The 23,703-nt window shown below is 40.0% G+C and overlaps 1 protein-coding gene across 2 annotated transcripts in view; it reads left to right on the top strand.

Annotated features, from left to right (window-relative positions):
* NELL1 (neural EGFL like 1) overlaps positions 1 to 23,703 on the top strand; it is a 1,049,219-nt gene that overhangs the window by 506,657 nt on the left and 518,859 nt on the right. For both annotated transcript variants that reach the window (XM_070364999.1, XM_070364998.1), the window contains exon 13: positions 9,478 to 9,603. In XM_070364999.1, coding sequence (XP_070221100.1) covers positions 9,478 to 9,603 — 126 coding nt within the window. The remainder of the gene's footprint in view (positions 1 to 9,477; positions 9,604 to 23,703) is intronic.

Below are 23,703 nucleotides of genomic sequence, written 5' to 3'. Positions count from 1 at the left end.
CTACTTGTGATCATGTGCTTCAAGACACAGGCATTTGTGGGTTGAATCTGATAGGCAGATGTGTTTTGCTTGCTTCAAAATATTTGAAAAAAAAAATGGAGCCATTATTTTAAAAAGTTAAATTAATGCTTGAGAAGACTCTGGGAAATACTGAAGGACAGGGAAGCCAGGCATGGTACAGTCCATGGGGTTGCAAAGAGTTGAACGTGACTTCAGTCATACAGTCAGTTCAGTCGCTCAGTCGTGTCCGACTCTTTGCGACCCATGAATATGACTTAGCAACTGAATAACAACAACAATGTAAGTTCTCTAGAAATATCAGAGATCTAGCCCACAGTCACTGGAGGAGATACTATAGAGCGATGAGTAGACTTTGGAGCCATGCTGCCTGAATTCACATCCTGGCAGTCCAGGTACCATTGGTATATGACCTGAGACAATTGACTGTCCATTCCTGTGGCCCTTATTTCTCCTCTGTAAAGTGAAGATAACAGTTCACATTCTTTCTATTGTCTTTCTGCCATTGAGGTTTAGTCTCATTTTTCATGTAACACTGGTCTTGTGCTGTGTTTTTTACCTTGTAAGAGAGAACCATTTCTTTGTTCTTGAAAGTAGGCAAATGAAAGAGATTGATAGAGACAGGGATAGGAGAGAGAGAGAGAGAAAGAAGAGGATTAATTAATATTTTAAGATATATAATATATACCTTTTTTTTTTGGATGGAACATATTTTACATATTACATATATTTTACATGTGTACATAATGTACATATTTTACATTTTACGTATATCTTCTACCTGGCTTCTTCTTCATTTGGTTCATATTTCTATATTCTACAGGCATTTCTCTACTCTTGCTTTAGGAAGAAAACAATAATTATAGAGAATTACATGGAACACTGGATAAAACACTAATTCCAGAGTTAGAAGGCCTTGATTCTGTTACCAGCTCAGTGATTATCTGTGTACCCTTGGGCAAGTCAGAATTCTTTTCAAGGACTTTATTTTCTCATCTGAAAAAGGTCATAATAATTCATATCTTGTCTGCTTCACTGGAGTTTTATAAGTTCAAATCAGAGATCATGTAGGCCCTCATTTGAAAAAAATATTCAGTATGACACAGATGGGAGCATATTGATAGATCTCATATCAATGCCAGTGCTACCATGTTTTCATAACTCATGATTTCTGAAAAGTCAGGAGATTAAAGTCTGGTAGAATTGCTCTGCAAGTAGTCTTACTAGTTCCCGGAGGGCTTTTCCAGAGCTGTGCTTTTGTTGGAATATCTGTAACTAGACATGGCTGTTCTTCATTTTCTGGGGACATGCCAACTCAGTTGACACAGGCACCAAGGGGCCGTGTGAAGGTTCAGGTCATCTTACTAGTACTTTCCAGGACTTGTCTCTTGGAAAAGGCATCTGGAACATTTTCAAGCTCATTGAAACAGGAGGGAAAGGGGTGGCCCAAAATAAAATGTTTTGGAGACGGGGTTTATGATGCATTGTGAGGACAGAAACACCTGAATGTATCAATAACTTTAGAATCGGGGAAGTCTTTAGATGCTCTCTGGTCCAACTGGTCACTTCATAAGTGGAAACACTGATGTCTAGAGAAGTGCCCAGTGCTAGAATTAACTAATAGAAAGAGCAAGAAGAGGGCTTGACTCTTGGCTGCCAATTTAGTGCCTGTGGTTCAACAGAGTGGAGCAAGTTTGCTCCTGGAGTCACAGAGACCCGGGATGATGTCATAGGTGCTCTCCCTGTCATTTCTGATGCCAAGCCATTGGATGGCTGGGGATAATGAAATGAGACTCACCCAGTCTCAATAAATATTGATTTTCTTTCTTCACTCTGTTTCATTTTTAAATGCTCATAGGGAGTGGACCCCCTTGCCCAACCCACTGCATCTAACCCTCTCTGGGTTGCCTTTTTCTATTCTTAGGCAGCAAATCTGAGTAGATCACACTGTTTTATTTAGAAAATTCTTTGCATTTGCTTCTATCTTTGCTACCCAAGCCTGACGCTCTAATTTAATGATGATAATGATGCCAAATTCAGCTCTGTTTGTTCTGAGCAGTCTTGTACAGATGGAGGCTGGTGATTTGTGAAGAGGCATTATGTCACATCAAATTTCATTTTAAAGTCCATAAGTATACCTTTTTAAAACAAAAACAAACTGCTTCACTTTCCTGGGGAGGGACATAAATCAGGTACTTTTATTACCTGAGAAAATGAGTGCTAATATTTCAAAGGTGACAAGCAATCTCGAAGAATAAATCACAATTTGAGCCCCATTATACTGGAACTGCTATATACCACAGTGGGGTTTCGAGACATACAATATTTAATAGAAGATCCAGGCCCCTATGTCACTATTTCTAATCCTAGAGGGGGCCTTCAGCAGTCTTAAGCATCCTGAGTTAAGGTTGTATCAAGGGTTCCAGCTCAGAGCAGAATTCTACCACCTGTTTTGGGGTCCTGGGTTACTGGAGTCTAAAGTTTGAAAGAGTTAGGGTTTAATTTAAAAGACCCACAGGAATAGTCATGCAGAGTACACCTTTACTATTTTAACAGAGAGCATCAAACAGAACAAATGCCATGAACATGATGCACAATGACATTCAATTTGGAGATCCGCCTGTTTCCATACATTTCATGGCAGCACCAGGCATGTCGAACACAGTTATAGGCTCAAAAATTTACAGAGAGCTAGAACTGGATCAGGGAGAACAATGCCACATGTGAAGTGAGACTGTGGATTCAAACCCAGGGTTTTACACTTACGAATTTTATGCTTTGTACAAGTGATCTCAAAATCTCTGAGCCTCAGTTTCCTTATCATGACATACAGATATCTATCTCCTATAGGAAGAGTCAAATGGAATAAATGGGGTGATGCAGTGCTACCTGTGGAGTGCCTAACATAGTTTCTGATATATGGAAATGACAGATTTTGAATATTAACCAGGTGTCAGGGGCTGTTCATAGGTTTACCTTATGAGGTTAGGGACTATTAGCCTGTCTTTCATTTTCATATCATCCTGTGCCTAATGATGTATTTTTAAAATTTTGATCCATTCAACCTTCCAGTAGCTAACTTAGCTGTGGTTCTTAGAAAATCTTGCTAGACTGATCTAGACCATTAGGTTGAGCCTGGCCTTGAGTGTGTTCAACTTCTGCTTTGAGGTTCAGTCTCAGACATAGCTTCTTCTTGCCTCCTGCTGCTGCTACTGCTGCTAAGTCGCTTCAGTCGTGTCCAACTCTGTGCGACCCCGTAGATGGCAGCCCACCAGGCTCCCCTGTCACTGGGATTCTCCAGGCAAGAACACTGGAGTGGGTTGCCATTTCCCTCTCCAATGCATGAAAGTGAAAAGTGAAAGTGAAGTCGCTCAGTCATGTCCAACTCTTCGCGCTGCAGCCTACCTGGCTCCTCCGCCCATGGGATTTTCCAGGCAAGAGTACTGGAGTGGGTTGCCATTACCTTCTCTGTCTTGCCTCCTGGCTCTGGGTAAATATCAGACTGGGAAGGACCATTGCTTGTGAGAGGGACCTGCTTTAGGCAAAACTCCATCACCACCTGAGCTGTGGTCAGATTTCTTTTCAGGCTTATATTTAAAACCCTCATTGCTTTGGGCTCACTCAGTTTCTCTCTCTGAGTATCAGTTCGTTCTTTAATTGGGGAGTTCTGTTTGTTTATTTTCCTTGATTTGGTAATTTTATAACCTTTTAGGATCTTTTGTCTGTGAACAAAAAGCATTTGGCCTAGGCTCATTTTGAAAAATCTCAGTTGTTTGCTCATTCTCAGGATTTTCTCAAGATATCCCAGCTCTCTAAAGACGTTGATTGTGTTTTGATTCTCTGTATAATCAGATTTGCTTGTGGAGCACTCTTGAGTTCTCTTGAAACTGTCTGCAGGGTTGTGCCTTTCCCTGAGTTTGGAGAGGCAGTCTTTCTTAGGCAGATGTGTTTCTCCTTGTCCCTTGTCCCCATCCTGAAATCAGGGGAGTTGTCAATTCTTTTCTTTCTTCCATCCTCTTGTCTCAAGGGACCCAACCCATGCCTCTAAACATTTTACTTTCTTTGTCTCCCTACTGTTTTTACCAGGAAATGATTTTTATATCTGATGTTTGTATGATAGAAGATAAGCAACAAAGACAAAGTAGTGACAGTTTAATTTTCTGGTACATTTGTCAAATTTTCTGCCTTATTTTATTCTTTTTGTGGTCTTCCTTGGGTTCAGTCTCTGGGTCAGGAAGATCTCCTGGAGAAGGGAATGGCTACCCACTCTAATAGTCTTGCTTGGAGAATTCTATGGACAGAGGAGCCTGGCAGGCTACAGTCCATGGGGTCACAAAGAGTCGGACATGACTGATCAGTGAACACTTTCACTTTCACCAGGAAATCGAGATATGCCAAGGCTGGAATTACCAGTGGTATGAATTGAAAATGAAACGAACTCAGTGCCACATCAGCAGAGCAGCAGGGCTGTGGTGTGGGAGTGGCTCACATAGAGCAAGGGTTGGATAAACCTATGTGGGAAATTCTCCCTGGGATTTCCTAACATCCTCTTTCTGGTTTTTGAAAATATTTCTGTTCAGGGCTTGGCATCCTGTGAAACAAGGTGGTAGCTTGGTTGTTAACGTCAAAATAAACTCTTTATGGCTGAATAACTCCTTCAAATCCAGATGAGGCTGCTGCCTCTCAATAGTTATGCAATGGCCTGAGGGAAATGAGCTAGGAGTTTCTCTGTGGGAGGAGCCGACAAGGGTCCATAACAGAGAAACGTTTATTCTCATCGGTGGCCTGATTGGCAGCTGTGGCCCATAGGCTGAAGACTGCATTGCCTCTAAGGCAAGTCCTGACTAGTTCCTCATCTTAAAAAATGGCTAGGCATCCTAGCAGTATAGAATGAGATCACTGTAGCTGCATCTCTGTGAGTAAAATACCAGTGTGATTTAGCCTTCAGCTTGCCCTGCTCCAATCTATTCTCTTCACTGCAGCTGAGCTATAGTTTAAATACAGAAATTGGACTTTGTCACCGCCATGATTTAAGCCCAGGCTCCTTTATGTGGTCTCCAGAACCCAGCAGAGGTGGCCCAAGCTCATCTTTCCAGTTTGTCTTCAAATAGGCAAAGTTCCCTTCTCTGAATTCTTTTCATTCTTCCCTATCTGGTATGTTATTTTTCTCCCCTTCACCTGTTTCATTGCTATTTCAGGTCTTGAATGAACAGGCACTTCTATAGAGAGTCCATCATTCAACTTCTCGGACTAGGTCAAATCCCCGTTAAATGATCTCACATTATTGGTAGAACATGTAAGTTCCGCTCGGCGTCTTGCCAGGCTGTGAGTTCTGTGATGGTGTTTTATTCATCACTCTGCATTTAAAAGCATAGTAGAAGGCTAATTAGTGTTCTTTGAATGTTCAGACTAAATGGTCCTCTCTCTTTATAACTCTGTAAAGACAAAAAGTTTAGGCTCTGCAGTTTTCCTTCTGTTTCCTCATCTCCATTCTCAAAGCTGAATTTCTGTTCATCTTTCAAGATCAAATTTAATGATCTCCATTGCAGTGCTTCTCATGGTCATTCTCTGTACTGGTCAGGGTAGACTCAATGGCTTAAATTAACAAAAGCATATTTCTAGGTCATGCAACATGTCCATCACGCTAATCTGGTGACCTGCTCCTCAGGGATGCAGGCTGAAAGAGCTTCCATTTCTGTGCTTCTATAATTTCCAAGGCAGGAAGAAGGAAATGTGATAAATCTGATGCTGGCCCTTAATCTTTCTACCTCAAGGTGGTAGGCTTCTCAGATTCATGCTTGGAAGAGGATGGGAAAGTACAGTTGAATTATTTGCTCAGCAGGAGGAAATCTGGTAATATACTGGATGAGATGTGCTAATGCAGACCAGCCCCCTCTTATATCTGGCTTTTCTTGGTCTCTCAACCCCTCACTTACAATGATCTATTCTTCCACTCTCACATGGTCAAATAAAAGATCCTGTAATCAGCAACAACTAAATCACCTTTGACATCTTAGTGTCAAGCACATCACTCTATAACTCCATCTTCTGCCTTTCCAGCTCACACACTGCAGTACTCACACTGGAATTATTTCTGCCTCCCTCAGGAGTCCTGCTGAAGTTAGGGTTCCCTGGGAAGCAAACTCTGAGATGGAGACTGACATGCAGGAAGCTTAATAGGGATGCAATGCCTATGGAGGAAGGGAAAGATACAGAATTGCGCAGAGGGAGGGGTTAGCTGAATCTCATTGAGTGCTCTGAACCTGGTATAATCTTTCACAATTATCTTAAGTTACTGTTAAGGAGAACCATCCTTCAGTGAAGGTTGTCCTCAGGGTGGGGGTGTGACTAAGGGTGAGGCAGCTCACATAAGTCAAGGACAGTTTTCCTCAAAAGCTAACAGTTGAAAATTTGTAGCAGGCAGTACTTCCAGCGGCTGGGGGAACAAGTTCTTTAGCTTTGAGCTGGGCAGTGCATTTCAATTCCCTCTTGTCCTCACTTCTTTCCTTAATAACTGCGATTCCTTGGCATCTCAGGATCATCAGCTCTTTTCTTGCAACATCAGTTCCCTTGTTTCTCATTTTAATCTATCCTGTTTGTTCAAAAACTCATCTTTGGGTACACCTCTTTCCCACTACCCTGCCCCTTCCCCAGGTATCTGGGTGCATCTGGAGTGAAGCACATGGCCACACTGACTGCTCTCACTTAGCATTTATGGTCACAGGTCACATGTGCCTCTGTAGCCACCTACTATACTCTCTAGTAAATGGTTTCCTTCTTTCCACTTCCCTGGTGGCTCAGATGGTAAAGTGTCTGCCTACAATGCGGGAGACCTGGGTTCAATCCCTGGGTCGGGAAGATCTCCTGGAGAAGGAAATGGCAACCCACTCCAGTATTCTTGCCTGGAAAATCTCATGGACGAAGGAGCCTGGTAGGCTACTGTCCATGGGGTCACAGAGTCTGACACAACTGAGCGACTTCACTTTCCCCAAATGATGACTTTGTACCTTTCCCCCCCTCTTTAAACATCTAGTACCACCTTCTTCTCCTAATTCTCAGATGTTACTCTCTCATTTCACTGAGAAAATTAAAAAACAAGCAAAGGAACATTACTTCTTCTTTCTACCACCAAATATACCAACTTTCTTCCCTTATCTGTTAGTTTCATTTTTGTTGTAAAAATGACTTGCTCCATCTGTGGACTGGAACTCAACTCCTCTTGTCTCCTCCAAGACTTTACTCCTGCAGAAATCTGCTCTCATTCTTTTTGTCTTTAATGAGTCTGTTGCAATATTATGTCTGTTTATGTTTTGATTTTTTTGGCTCTGAGGCATGTGGGGTCTTACCTCCCTGACCAGGGATTGAACCTACACCCCTTGCATTGGAAGACAAAGTCTTAACCAGTGGACCATCAGGGAAATCCCTGCTGTCTCTTCTATAATGTCAGTTTTCTTCACTAGTGTTGAATCATGTCCAACTGTGTGTAAACATTCTGTGTTCTTTTCCAGAACGGTCTTTAAACAAGACTGTCTTTAAATATGGAGTCTCCCTAGAGCTACTACAGTTTTTCTTCTCTTGATGGCAAAATATCTCAAAAAGTTTCCCTTGTTTTTCTGTCTCCTTCATCTTTCCTTCTTTCTTTAATTGACTCCACTTTCCCCAAACTTCTCTTAACAGCTCAAGGGCAACAATGAACTTCTTGCCAAATCAAAACGTTAATTCTGTCTCTATCTTATTCAACTTTTTCAGCATCAGGTGACAAACCTAACCATTATTCCTTTCTTGAAACACTTTTCCTCTTGACTTTTATGATATTCATTCTTCTGTAAAGCAAAATGCTTTAATGATGTAAGGAACCGACTTATTTAAGAATTCTATTGCCTTGAGTGCCAGAAAGATCTGAAGCACCTCTAATGATTTCATGCAGTTACTATCCTATCCCAAATTTTTGGGAGAGTCCCTTCCACACCCAAGCTTGATGTACTCATATATTATACAATTTTTATATTCCTGTTGGCTATTTGTTTTGAAAGCTCATGATACTGTGCACGTAGAATTATTGATTGCCTGAATTCTTTCACTAAGTTTTGATGTTTGTTTCTTAAATTTATGGAAGTCTTGCTGACTATGTCTTCTTTCAGAGCCTCAGTTAACTTTCAAGTATAGGATAACAGATCTTTAGTACTGAAAAGAATCTGATATTATTTTGGGGTGTTTTATTTAGGAAATAAATCCATCTACATTTATTTTTAAAGTAAATAAATGAGTTTTCAGTGCACAGAAATGCAGTTTCTGTGCATGAAGATTACTAGGATTTCAGTGATTATCTTAGTCGTAATGCTACATTTGACTAGTGATCATTTTCGGAGTGCTTTCATGAGGTAAATCATAGTAAATAAGAGTCAGACGTTTGATTTCAAATTGTGGATATAGTGTGTTCTTACAGGATGACTTAGTGCCAAACATTTAACTTCTGTAAGCCTCAGTCTAGACTTTAGAATGATGGTAGTGCTGTACTTCACTCACGGAATTGTATGTGGGTAAATTAGATGGCACAATGAAAGATATAGAGCAGTAGGTTCAGAAGTAATCTGGATGATGAGGGTCACCTGCTAGTGGTTAACCAGACTGGAGCTAGAGCTCGTATTGGCTATTTTGGATTCCCACAATGTTTTTATTCTTCCCTCTCCCAGGCCGTCACACATTAGCAGTCTGAGTAAAATAAATGTAAACCCGTTTTTTAAAACATAAACTCTAGAAAAGACTAAACTCTATGCTTATGGTTGTAGGTTATCTTAATTCTTATCATCAACTTTTTATGAGACAGAAGGTGATGCTCTGATCTCCATTCCAAAGAGAAAAAGATCTTTTTTGTTGAATCATTCCATTATTCTGTGACATGGGATGTATCTCCAGGTCAAGCGATGAAAGGCATTCATTTTCATTAGACAGCAATTGCTGTCTATATTCATAGTACAACATGGGAGAAAGTGGCTCCACAATCATTTTGTACCAGATGGATTAAAGCAAGTATTAGTAAGAAAAACAAGCAGAGAGAGGCTGAATTCTCTTGATCTCTCTGATGAAAGCCACACTGTGTACAGTGGACAACTAATGAATATTCATTGGTGTCAATGCCTGGACACAGAACTCCTTGATTTGGGACATTGAAGCATCCTTTTTGGTGAAAGAGTAATAATAGATTCAGTCTTCAAGCTTCTTGAGTTCTTCACTGTTGTGTCTCACCATGCATCTTTCTAGAAAGATTTTCGGCTTTAGACGGAATCTGCTACACCAGCTGAAAATTGCGCTTAAGCTTTGGAGCTAATGCATCTTGCTTTTTCTCTTGCCTTCCATGGGCATTCATCTTTTCTAATTTCATTGTCAGATGATCACATTCTAGTTCAGTCATTCATCTAACTGTGTTATTGCTTCTTTTTTTTTCTTCTTCTTCTTCAGATATTGATGAGTGTGCAGCTAAGATGCATTACTGTCATGCCAACACTGTATGTGTCAACCTGCCCGGATTATATCGCTGTGACTGTGTCCCAGGGTACATTCGTGTGGATGACTTCTCTTGTACAGGTGAGTGCTAAGAAGCAGTGTTGCTTTTCTGATTCAATCCTTCTCTGCATCATATCTGTGTTGTTTCACTTAGCTCCAAGTACACTAATACTATTTTTACCAAACTAATTCTTCTCTTTAATTATCTTACCATCAAGATTTTTTGAAAAAAAAATGATAATTTAAGTCTGCATAATTTATTTCCACTCTTGTTATGTCTGTCTCTGTATGTGTGCATGCATACATTCGTATATGGTTTGAATTTGAAGTCTCAGTTGCCTATGGTAACATTGAAGGACTTAGAGATTCCTTTTCCAAAAAGAGAAAAGTATCAACTATTCTTCTTTCATCAAGGTGAAATGTTTTTGTATCTGAGAAAATGTACTTTGTTTTCACTGGGAAGGACAAGAGCTTAAAGTATGCAAGAGTGCCTAGTGGGCGGGATTGGGTCTATGGGGGGTCACTCAAGACTTTTCACTGACATATTGTTAGTTTCTCCTCTCTTCTCCCTTCATCACACTGGGCTGTCAGCCCTAAACTGGAATGCCAGGCATTGTGGTTGGTGTCTATGTGTGAGCAGTGCTAGCTTGTGGGCATTTGGTTTGAGGTTCCATTAGCATTTAAGTCATGAATATGGAGACATGAGCAGTCAGTTGGCTAGGATGCGAGAAGGTTCTGATTGTGTCTTCTTTTGGGTGAAATGTGTTTAAATGCCTGATCTGTAACCTGTAAAAAAAGGACTCCTTGAATATAAGATTTCAGTCATGGTGTGTATTTCTCTGACTCTTGTATCTTTCTCTTGGGCCTAATGACTTTGGTATATAAACAATGATTTCTTCACTCACAATGGAATGGTACTCATTTCTAAATATTTTGTGTTTTGAATGACCCTTCCAAAAGTACAAAAAGTTACAAAAGTTTGAGAAGTATGTTTGTATCTCCAAATACTTTTACTCTTGTTTGTTGTATTAATAATATTTTAAAGTTACTGTTCTTTGGCTAAAAGGACTAGTGATTTCAGATTGATGTGGTTTCTGACTCCCACAGTTGGTCATGTCTAATTATCTGTCTTTTACATGATTTTCTTACAAGAAAATCCCTGGAGAAAAAGAGATTTCATAAATACTATGCTGAGGCATAAACATTTTAAGAGGGCAAAACTCCTGTGGACCTGTCAACAAACAATTGAGAAATCTGTGATGTTCTAGATGACTACTACTCTGTTCTCATTAGTCTATCCCTGGTCCTAACTTACGGTAGTTCTGACATTAGGCAGAGGCAGCGAATTGCCTCCCAACACACTGCACCTTATCATGCAGCCCAGACCTAATTAAGGCACTGCTGGGTGGAAATTATATGAGAATCCATAACACCTCTGCTCTTACTTTGTCATGGAAGGAGGAAGGCAAGAGCTGGTACTTATTGAAGGCCTATTAAAGACAGGGTGACAATATACAGCCTTGATGTACTCCTTTTCCTATTTGGAACCAGTACATCATGAGAAACGCTGGACTCGAAGAAACACAAGCTGGAATCAAGATTGCCGGGAGAAATATCAATAACCTCAGATATGCAGATGACACCACCCTTATGGCAGAAAGTGAAGAGGAACTCAAAAGCCTCTTGATGAAAGTGAAAGTGGAGAGTGAAAAAGTTGGCTTAAAGCTCAACATTCAGAAAATGAAGAACATGGCATCTGGTCCCATCACTTCATGGGAAATAGATGGGGAAACAGTGGAAACAGTGTCAGACTTTATTTTAGGGGGCTCCAAAATCACTGCAGATGCTGACTGCAGCCATGAAATTAAAAGACGCTTACTTCTTGGGAGGAAAGTTATGACCAACCTAGATAGCATATTCAAAAGCAGAGACATTACTTTGCCAACAAAGGTCTGTCTAGTCAAGGCTATGGTTTTTCCTGTGGTCATGTATGGATGTGAGAGTTGGATTGTGAAGAAGGCTGAGCGCCAAAGAATTGATGCTTTTGAAGTGTGGTGTTGGAGAAGACTCTTGAGAGTCCCTTGGACTGCAAGGAGATCCAACCAGTCCATTCTGAAGGAGATCAGCCCTGGGATTTCTTTGGAAGGACTGATGCTAAAGCTGAAACTCCAGTACTTTGGCCACCTCATGTGAAGAGTTGACTCATTGGAAAAGACTCTGATGCTGGGAGGGATTGGGGGCAGGAGGAGAAGGGGACGACAGAGGATGAGATGGCTGGATGGCATCACTGACTCGATGGGTGTGAGTCTCAGTGAACTCCAGGAGTTGGTGATGGACAGGGAGGCCTGGCGTGCTGCGATTCATGGGGTCACAAAGAGTTGGACACGACTGAGCGACTGAACTGAACTGAACTGATTGACAGGTGCTCTGCTCAGCAGTATGTATGTATGGATGAAGATGGAAGAACTAGCCCCAGAGTTACTTTTAGAAAGAGAGCTGTGTTGTTCAGAGTCAAAGGCAAGGGTATGGGTATCAGTGGGTACTCCATCCCCCCTCTTAAAAAACATAGAGCTACAGGAAAAAATGTATAAACACATATTTTGTTTTGTTTGTGTGTATGTTTTGTCTGAGAGAGAATATAAAAGTTAGAACAAAAGAGAGAAAAAAAGAGAAACCCGCCAGAGAGCCAAAGGCTGGGTGCTATGGAGCAGTGATCCCCTGCCTGTTTGGCACCAGGGACCAGTTTTATGGAAGACAATTTTTCCATGAACTGATTGGGAATGGTTTTGGGATGATTCAAGTGCATTACATTTATTGTGCATTTTATTTCTATTATTATTACATTAGCTCAACCTCAGATTGTCAGGCATCAGATCCCTGAGGTTAGAGGTGCCTGCCATAGAGGACAGGGGCCAGTGAAAACCACCCAGGGAAAGGAAGGCTGAAAGGATTTTTCAGGATAGGAATATTTAACATGAGGTGATTTGTTGTGGTGGTTTTGCTGTGTAGTATGCAATGTGAGTCTTCCTCAGTGACCCTCTAACCTTCACCAAAATCTGCCGCTTAAAGGTGAACCTCCCCCTTCCCACCCTAAAGAAATTTAAGTTAACATGGCAGACAGCAGAAATGGTACATATGTGTATATGAAGGATAGCATGACCTCAGAGGCAGAGGTAACTCTTCCTATCCTTTCCCTGATGCCCAGAGTGCGTTTAAACAGACATACATGCATCATAGTCACCATGGCCTCCTCTCAGGAGTGTCAAAAATCTCGATGAGGGCTTTGGACTTCCCCCCATAGACCATAGGATTGAGGATAAGACCTCTTTCTTTAAAAAAGAAATCTTCCATTGGTCCCAGATTTTATTATCTACTGCCCATTTTTCTGCTGCTTTTCACAGCAAACCTCCTCATTGATTTGTCAGTGGTTATTGTTTCCATTGCATGTACTTCCTTCACATCTCCTCTTCCACCCCTCCCATTAAGTCTTCCAGTCTCACCATTCAGCAGAGAGTGTGTTTATCAAGGTCAACCATGAGCCCCATTTTTCTCAATCTAATCTTATCTTTGTGACCTCTCAGCAGCATTTAGCAGAGCTGACTACATCTTCCTTATTTAAACACATCATTTTTTTTGACCTTTGAGACAATACGTTTCCTGATTTTCTTTCTATGTCACCGGTGCCTCCTGCCCAGTGTTCCTGGCTATTCTCCTTCCTCTGCTGATATCTGCCCTAGAACCTTTTCTCCTGTTATCTATATAATCTTTTTAGATGTCTGCAATTCAGTATTACAACATTATAGCATCTCTGTCAATAATTTCTGTCCATTTCCAATCTTTCTCATGAGCTTCTGAATTATATATACAACTTGACATCTACACATAGGTATTTAATAGGATTTCATATTGACATGCATGAGAGAGAACTCTATTTTTTTTCTAAATTTATTTTGGAGGAACATTGATGGGAATGAGGAGAGCTGAGAGACAAGCTTTCTCCTTGTGGTCATTTCTCCTCTAGACCAGACTCAAGGGCTTCCATTAGATACCTTCGTAGTCAGCTGGAACTCTGACATTCACCTTCGTGTCCTGAAAATAAGTCTGTTAGACCAAATATGTGCTTGACTCTTCAAGACAGAGCAGGTCCCCACATCTAATCTCTGCCATTTCTTTATTGGTAAAGAAGACTTCTTCCCCCAAGCAGTTATAATCCTCTGTAATAAATGAGGTGTATAGTAAATGCATGCCACTGTAGGATGTCTTTTCAGATGCTTTGTTTCCAGGAAGAAAAATTGCTAGGAGAAATTCACAGGCTTGAAGACATCCTTTTGTTTACCTGACATGGCATTTCTCATTATTGACATTCTTATTTCCAAAGATCATTCAAGTCTGTCCCAAGTCAGTAAGTACCTGCTGCCACTGCTCAGTTGGCTTTCCAAGTACATTGGGTCATTTTTTTCTCTTTAATTTTTCTTGGTTTGTCATTTCCTCAGGCACTAACATTTTAGAAGTTAGTAGTCCTATTGAAAATCTGCATTTGATCAAAAATTAGTGATCTTAAAATTAAAGAAGATGTATGCGCTTTGGTGATACATTGATGTAGTCTTTCATTCATCCACTCACTCTTCCATTTATTTATTTGTATGTCCAATATACAGTTATTGTCTATCATGAGTGTTAGGAAATATGACCAAAGAGATGACCGATAAATGACCTCTTTGCTCGGAAGTTCATGGTTAGTGTGGCAATATCTTCAAAGGAGAAAACTCAAATGTGCATTCTCCATCAACAATGTTCTAAGTTTACCAAATCAGTTCTTCTTCAAAGTCTTAGAAGAGTTTAGATAAATATTGGGTATTTCACATCCTACAGTGACGGCCCTTGACAAATTCCAGAGAAGGAACCCCAAAATTGACTTTCCCAGTTCTATGCTGTAACAACAGTCCTTTGACAAAGGCTGTACCACAGGCAACAGATGCCAAGATGATGCTGGAAATAAAGACAGTACATCAAACAGAAAAAAAATGTTACCTCTTTCTTTTTTTCTGGTTAGAAAGTGAGAAAGTCATATCTCATGGGATATTAAAAGTTCTGAGGATTCAACATTGAAAATAATTATCTAGAACTTTAAAATGTGGTATAACTCAGTCATTACTGGTGGAGGGAGGGGGGAGCTGGGGGTTCCCTGACATAACTGTGTAGTTTGTGTTAGGCTCCATACTTTTTTCTAGGAGAGTTTTCATTGGTAAATTTGAAAGCATTGGGTCTTTGACACTGGGGAAGTTTTTGACCTTGGAATTTGTGTGTGATTCTAAATCACTTTGTGTTCTGTAAGAGATCCCCGATTTGCTCTTGTTCTTTCATGAATTTTGAAGTGGGAGAAGTGTCTAAAATTGAGGTTGGGGGTGGGTGGTTTTCTCTTCCCTGGATCGTTTGATTTTTGCAATGGTCAAGCTGCTTGATTTATTGGTCCCTGACATTCATTTATCCCCAGCTAAAACTCCCTGTGTTTAGGTTGTTTGATAAGATGTTATCATTGAATACTCAGGCAGCTTTAAAGGAGGAGATTTGTGATTTATGATCAAAGCATGCAGCAATAAGACAGGTACTTGACAATAATGGGTAAGCATTCATTTTTATGCCAAAAACCTTCCAAAAAGGTAAGAAATAAAGGGAAGAAGTGAAATAACAAGTATCACATGTGATTTCCATTACCTTGCTGAGATTTTTTTTTTTTAATATTCTTTGGTATTGGCAAGGAAGGGAGATTACAGGAAATATGTTTGAAATCAAGTAAATTGAAAGTTAGATGTAATAGTCTATTAATTTAATGGTTTAAATTTAGTTCCATATAATTAAAGGTGAGAAAACAATTTAAAAGATGTAAATGTTATAAATTTTAGACTAGTTCTCTGGAAAAATATTTTCTTACTAAGATTAATGAAATACAGATCATTTCAAATATTGAGATACCTGGTAACTTTTCAATGAACAAAGTCATGGGACACATAGCTGAAGTAGAAAATCTTCCTCCTTGATTGAGCACAGTAGTGAATTACATACTTATTATCCCTATATTTCCAGCACATAGTATGTGCTTGTTTTGGACATATTGTTCTTGTTTACTTTTGACTCTCTGGCATCATAGCTGGTGCAAGTTACTAATTATTTGCCCCTCAGTCAATATAGGGCCTTCCCTGGTGGCTCAGTGGTAAAGAATCTGCCTGCAAAATTCAGGAGATGTGGGCTTGATCCCTGGGTCAGGAAGATCCTCTGGAGAAGGAGATGGCAAACCACTGAAGTATCCTTGCCTGGGAAATCCCATGGACAGAGGAGCCTGGCGGGCTACAGTCCATGGCGTTGCTAAAAGAGTTGGACAAGACTGAGCATCTAAAGCAAAAACAGCAAGAAGAGATACAGATATAAGAATAAAATTCCAGTCATGGATTAGTAGACTACTTTTACTGTAATAGGAATGTTCTATCAAATGCAAAGATAATAAGACTACATTTATTGATATATTGAGTAAGAAAAGTCAAAATAAGACTTGTACCTTTGGATATTTCAAAACTCACTTAAAAACTCTGATGTTTTCCCAGCACCATTTGTTAAAGAGATTGTCTTTTCTCCATTGTATATTCTGGCCTCCTTTGTCAAAGATAAGGTGTCCATCAGTCAGTTCAGTCGCTCAGTCGTGTCTGACTCTTTGCAACCCCATGAATCGCAGCACACCAGGCCTCCCTGTCCATCACCAACTCCCGTAGTTCACTCAGACTCATGTCCATTGAGTCAATGATGCCATCCAGCCATCTCATCCTCTGTCATCCCCTTCTCCTCCTGCCCTCAATCCCTCCCAGCATCAGAGTCTTTTCCAATGAGTCAACTCTTCACATGAGGTAGCCAAAGTACTGGAGTTTCAGCTTTAGCATCATTCCTTCCAAAGAAATCCCAGGGCTCCATAGGTACACGGATTTATCTCTGGGCTTTCTATTTTGTTACATTGATCAACACACAGAAATCCCTTGCATTCCTATATACTAACAATGAGAAAACAGAAAGAGAAATTAAGGAAACAATTCCATTCATCATTGCAATGAAAAGAATAAAATACTTAGGAATATATCTACCTAATGAAACAAAAGACCTATATATAGAAAACTATAAAACACTGGTGAAAGAAATCAAAGATGACATAAATAGATGGAGAAATATACCGTGTTCATGAATTGGAAGAATCAATATAGTGAAAATGAGTATACTACCCAAAGCAATCTATAGATTCAATGCAATCCCTATCAAGCTACCAACGGTATTTTTTAGAGAACTAGAACAAATAATTTCACAATTTGTATGGAAATACAGAAAACCTTGAATAGCCAAAGCAATCTTGAGAAAGAAGAAAGGAACTGGAGAAATCAACCTGCCTGACTTCAGGCTCTACTACAAAGCCACAGTCATCAAGACAGTATGCTACTGGTACAAAGACAGAAATATAGATCAATGGAACTAAATAGAAAGCCCAGAGATAAATCCATACACCTATGCACACCTTATCTTTGACAAAGGAGGCAAGAATATACAATGGAGAAAAAGACAATCTCTTTAACAAGTGGTGCTGGGAAAACTGGTCAACCACTTGTAAAAGAATGAAACTAGAACACTTTCTAACACCATACACAAAAATAAACTCAAAATGGATTAAACATCTAAATGTAAGACGAGGAACTATGAAACTCCTAGAGGAAAACATAAGCAAAACAGTCTCTGACATAAAGCACAGCAGGATCCTCTATGACCCACCTCCCAGAATATTGGAAATAAAAGCAAAAATAAACAAATGGGACCTAATTAAACTTAAAAGCTTCTGCACAACAAAGGAAACTATAAGCAAGGTGAAAAGACAGCCTTCAGAATGGGAGAAAATAATAGCAAATGAAGCAATGGACAAAGAATTAATCTCAAAAATATACAAGCAACTCCTGCAGCTCAATTCCAGAAAAATAAATGACCCAATCAAAAAGTGGGCCAAAGAACTAAACAGACATTTCTCCAAAGAAGACATACAGATGGCTAACAAACAAAAAGATGCTCAACATCACTCATTATCAGAGAAATGCAAATCAAAACCATAATGAGGTACCATTTCACACCAGTCAGAATGGCTGTGATCCAAAAGTCTAGAAGCAATAAATGCTGGAGAGGGTGTGGAGAAAAGGGAACCCTCTTACACTGTTGGTGGGAATGCAAACTGGTACAGCCACTGTGGAGAACAGTGTGGAGATTCCTTAAAAAACTAGAAAGAGAACTGCCATATGACCCAGCAATCCCAGTGCTGGGCATACACTCTGAGGAAACCAGAATTGAAAGAGACACGTGTACCCCAATGTTCATCGCAGCACTGTTTATAATAGCCAGGACACGGAAGCAACCTAGATATCCATCAGCAGATGAATGGATAAGAAAGCTGTGGTACATATACACAATAGAGTATTACCCAGCCATTAAAAAGAATACATTTGAATCAGTTCTAATGAGGTGGATGAAACTGGAGCCTATTATCCAGAGTGAAGTCAACCAGAAAGAAAAACACCAATACAGTATACTAACACATATATATGGAATTTAGAAAGATGGTAACGATAACCCTGTATGTGAGACAGCAGAAGAGACACAGATGTATAGAACAGTCTTTTGGATTCTGTGGGAGAGGGCAAGGTGAGGATGATATGGGAGAATGGCATTGAAACATGTAAATTATCACATGTGAAATGAATCGCCAGTCCAGGTTTGATGCATGATACAGGGTGCTCAGGGCTGGGGCACTGGGATGACCCAGAGGGATGGTATGCGGAGAGAGGTGGGAGAGGGGTTCAGGATGGGGAACACATATACACCCGTGGCAGATTCATGTTGATATATGGCAAAATCAATACAATATTGTAAAGTAAAATAAATAAATAAAATGAGATTAAAAAAAAAAAAAAAACTCTAATGTTTCTCTGTGAAACATTTGTCTTTTGTTTTGATTTGTCCTGCATATTCTTTTTTTTCTTCTTCCCTTTATTTAAACATACTTTGTCACCCTCCTCTCCCTCCAGAGGACATATGTAAAACTAGCACAGCAGGATCCCCAAATTCTAAGTCTTCAGGGTAGAGGTTCTCAACCCTCACCTTAGGTTAGAATCACTTAGCACATGAATTTTAAAAAGTTGATAACCTGAGATTTACCCCTTGGGGTTTTGGTTTTCATTTGGTCTAGAGTTGTGACTTGGCTTCAGTGTTTTTTGTTTTTTTAATGTCCAAGTGATTCTAACATGCAGTCAAGGTTGACAGCTCCTGCCTTTGTAGAGTGAAGAGGGTTGGAGTTTAGAGAGGAAATGCAGGTGGGGGGAATCAATGAGAAAAATTGCCCTCTGAATTGTAGACTAGAAAAGGATTGCTTTGAATGGGTAGTGGGTGACTTGGTGGTTGAAGGTAATTAAAGCAGAGACTTGAGCAGTTTCTGGAGGGAAGGGCTCCGCCTCCAAGGCTGCCTGTTGGAATGTGAGATTCTGGAGAGAATGAGGCTGTGGGATGCTCTGCAAGTGGGCCTCATGGGTAGGATCTGAATCTTCAACTGTTTCCTGACTGTTGTGATACTGCAAAGAGCCCTTAAAGATAAACGGAACATCTCCATGGTGATGTTCATCTCCTGTGTGTTCCAAAGGCCCAGGACCAGACTGATCTCTCTCTCTGCCAGTGTCAGGGTCACTTGGAATCTTCTAGAATCATGACACCACCAGCTGAAAGAAAAGAATCCTCAAAATGACTGAGACATTTCCACTACCCACTAGCTCAGAAAAACAGGAGTTCAGAACCATTCATTAAGTCAAAATGAAATTATAGCCAGCTACTTTATGTGCACATATGGATTTGTGATGGGACTTCTCTGCCCATCACATGTGCAAAACAGTCAACAAAAGGAGAAAAGAGGAGAAATTAAGAGATCCCTCTAAATGGGGTTAATAGAGTGAATGTTTGATTTTCCACACCAATTTTAGTTTTCCACATGTTGTCCTAGAGAAGCCAAAAACCAGATACTTATTAGCAATCAGTTCAGTTCAGTTGCTCAGCTGTGTCTGACTCTTTGTGACTCCATGAACTGCAGCACACCAGGCCTCCCTGTCCATCACCAACTCCCAGAGTTCATCCAAACCCATGTCCATCGAGTTGGTGATGCCATCCAACCATCTCATCCTCTGTCGTCCCCTTCTCCTCCTGCCCTCAATCTTTCCCAGCATCAGGGTCTTTTCAAATGAGTCAGCTCTTTGCATCAGGTGGCCAAAGTATTGGAGTTTTAGCTTCAACATCAGTCCTTCCAATGAACACCCAGGACTGATCTCCTTTAGGATGGACTGGTTGGATCTCTTTGCAGTCCAAGGGACTCTCAAGAGTCTTCTCCAACACCACAGTTCAAAAGCATCGATTCTTAGGTGCTTAGCTTTCTTTATGGTTCAATTCTCACATCCATACATGACCAGTGGAAAAACCATACCCTTGATTAGACAGACCTTTGTTGACAAAGTAATGTCTCTGCTTTTGAATATGCTGTCTAGGTTGGTCATAACTTTCCTTCCAAGGAGTAAGCATCTTTTAATTTCATGGCTGCAATCACCATCTGCAGTGATTTTGGAGCCCAGAAAAATAAAGTCTGACAGTTTCCCCATCTATTTCCCATGAAGTGATGGGACCGGATGCCATGATCTTAGTTTTCTGAATGTTGAGCTTTAAGCCAAACTTTTCATTCTCTTCTTTCACTTTCATCAAGAGGTTCTTTAGTTCCTCTTCACTTTCTGCCATAAGGGTTGTGTCATCTGCATATCTGAGGTTATTGATATTTCTTCTTGCAATCTTGATTTCAGCTTGTGCTTCATCCAGCCCAGCGTTTCTCATGATGTACTCTGCATAGAAGTTAAATAAGCAGGGCGACAATATACAGCCTTGACGTTCTCCTTTTCCTATTTGGAACCAGTCTGTTGTTCTATGTCCTATTAGCAATAGTAGTGTTAAAATAGTGCCAAGGTTTATTAAAGACAGGAAATAAGTCTTAAGGAGGATATCAAAGGGCATTTCTCTTGAGATTTTATGAAGGGTTTGTCTGGTATTTGGCTTCCTTGTTGGGTTTAACTGGGTGTTTTTTTTTTTTTTTTTTTTTTTTTTGTCAGCCATATTGTAAAGGATCTGAACCACACTGCTGCAGACCAACTAGAATAAATGATGGATCTTTCCCCCAGGGTGTTTGTACACAAACCTATTAAGTACTGTGTTGCCCTTGACTCAAATTCATCGTAAAGGCTTGTTAGTATTTCTGTACACTTCATTGTTGGAGTTGTTTGTGCAGAATCACAATTAAGCTTTCACATAAAGGGAGTTGATGAGGCTGCTTTAGCGCTTAAAACAGGCTCCCCATGTGGCTCGGTAGTAAAGAATCTGCCTGCCAAGCAGGAGAAGAGGGCTTGACCCCTGGGTCAGGAGATCCCCTGGAGAAGGAAATGGCAACCTACTCCAATGTTCTTGCCTGGGAAATTCCATGGCCAGAGGAACTTGGCAGGCTACAGTCCATAGGGTCGCAAAAGACGTAGTGACTCAATGACATCATTCATTTACATCACTGTTGAGGCCAGCCTTGAAGCCCTGGTCATATCCACATTTGAGCTGACACAATGAATGGACATTTCTGTTTAATAACCCGTCAATCTCTCATGTGTTCTTTGTTTCCATCTTAAAGACTTGGTAAATGCATACATTTAGTTCTTCCCGTACTTTTTTAAGGTATAGTGAAGTATCTTTGGATTATGTTTCCTTTATGTAAGATCATTGAAAATATACATTATTTGTTCTTGGGCCAAAATGAAAGCCTAAGTTTTCATGGTTAAAATCTAGTGTATGAATTAATATATAAATTCTACTGATTGCAACCTTTGGCAGTGTCATTTTTAAATTTTACTATGTAAATTGGAAAACCATTTAAGTTTTCTGCCTCTTTATCAGTATCCTCTATATATCTTCACAGAGTTGTTGAAAGATAGTGTAAGTATATTGGTTCAGATTATTTTAGCTTATATAATAAAAACAAACAAGAAAAATCCAACTCTATTGGCTTAAATGATAAATTTATTCTCCAACAAGAAAAAGTCTAGGACAGTGTTTCCAGAATTAGTATATTTGCTGCTGTGACATCCTCAGTTTCCTAGATTGTTTCCAACTTTTTACTTTGTTATTTTCATCCTGATACTTTGAAACTTGAGTTAACTCTCTTCAAGGATACAGGATGGCTGAAACAACCCTACATGTCAGATCTTGACTTAACGATGTCCCCAAAGATGATTTCCTTCCTAGAGTTCTTTGTTAAGACCAAGGATAACTTTATCAAAAGTCCACCCCTAGCAGATCTGTTTTCATGTCCCCTTGGCTGAAATATTTTAAAATACTCTGTTAATAAATTTTGCCTTATTGTTGTTCAGTCACTAAGACATGTCCAACTCTTTGTGACTCCATGGATTGCAGCACACCAGGCTTCCCTGTCCTTCAGCATCTCCCAGAGCTTGCTCAAACTCATGTCCATTGACTCGGTGATGCCATCCAACCATCTATCCTCTGCTGCCCCCCTTCTCTTTTTGCCCTCAATCTTTTTCCCAGCATCAGGGTCTTTTCCAATGAGTTGCTCTTTGCATCAAGTGGCCAAAGTATTGGAGCTTCAGCATCGGTCATTCCAATGAATACTCAGGGTTGATTTCCTTTAGGATTGACAGGTTTAATCTCCTTGCTATCCAAGGGACTCTCAAGAGTCTTCTCCATAAGAGTTTTCTCTTTCTCCCTGGTGGCTCAGATGGTAAAGAATATTCCCCTAATGTGGGATACCCAGGTTTGATCCCTGGGTCGAGATCCCCTGGAGAAGGAAATGGCAATCCACTCCACTATTCTTGCCTGGAGAATTCCATGGACATAGGAACCTGCCAGGCTACAGTCCATGGTATTGTGAAGAGTCAGACATGATTGAATAACTAACACTGAATTATGCCTTAGAAAAAGCATATAGAAGTAACTTTAATCAAGATTTATCCGTGAGGTGTAGTGCAGGTCCACCTCAGGATAAATAAAGCCCAAGTATTCCTTTATAATACTTGAGTTTTATTGTCAAGGAAGGAGATAATATGTGTGCATATGTATAGATCCACAATTGTGTAGGCAACTGACAGCATCTATTAGAGTATATTGAAAGCCTTGAAAACTATTTCAGTCATAGAAGCAATTGAAATAAATGCAATTAGACTCTAGTTATAGTAAATTTATAGGGGCTTCCCTCATAGCTCAGTTGATAAAGAATCTGCCTGCAGTGCCGAAGACCTGCGTTCATTTTCTGGGTTGGGAGGATTCCCTGGAGAAGGAAATGGCAACCCACTCCAGTATTCTTTCCTGGAGAATCCAATGGGCAGAGAAGCCTGGCAGGCCACAGTCCATGGGGTTGCAAGAGTCAGACATGACTTAGTGACTAAACTGCCGCCATACTACATTTGGGGTTTCCCTGGTGGCTACCTACCAATGCAGGAGATGTGGTTTCAATCCTTGGGTTGGGAACATCCCCTGAAGAAGGAAACGGCAACCCACTCTAGTATTCTTGCCTGGGAAATCCCATGGACAGAGGAGCTTGGTGGGCCCTAGCCCTTGGGGTCTCAAAGAGTCAGACGACTTAGCAACTGAGCAAAACAACATACTTAATTTATATGTATATCTCTGTGTAGATATATGGATAGATATTATATTTATTTATATACATGTAATTTACCCATTTTTGGAGATAGTTGAGGAATCAGGCACCTTTTCATACATTGCTATAAGAATATACATTGATACAAACTTATCAAAAGGTCTGGAAATATTTATTTATAGCAACTTATTCTAAAGATAAAATCAATGTTATTTATGTGAGATTTTCACTGTGGCTATTTATTCGACTTATTATTTATAAAAAAAGAAAGTGGAAGGAGCCCGAATAGGAACTAATGAATGTTTGATTGAATAAATTCCATGTATTCATATATGACTTCAATAGATCTTAAAATAGTGTCTAGAAGACAATTCAGTGTCAATGGAAAATTATTATATAATATGATGAAATTCCAACCAGTATGTAGAATATTT

The sequence above is a fragment of the Bos mutus genome, chromosome 29 (assembly GCF_027580195.1).
Source record: "Bos mutus isolate GX-2022 chromosome 29, NWIPB_WYAK_1.1, whole genome shotgun sequence".
NCBI lineage: Eukaryota > Metazoa > Chordata > Mammalia > Artiodactyla > Bovidae > Bos > Bos mutus.
Note: the sequence above shows the minus strand (reverse complement) of the source record. Positions and strands in the feature narration are given on the sequence as shown.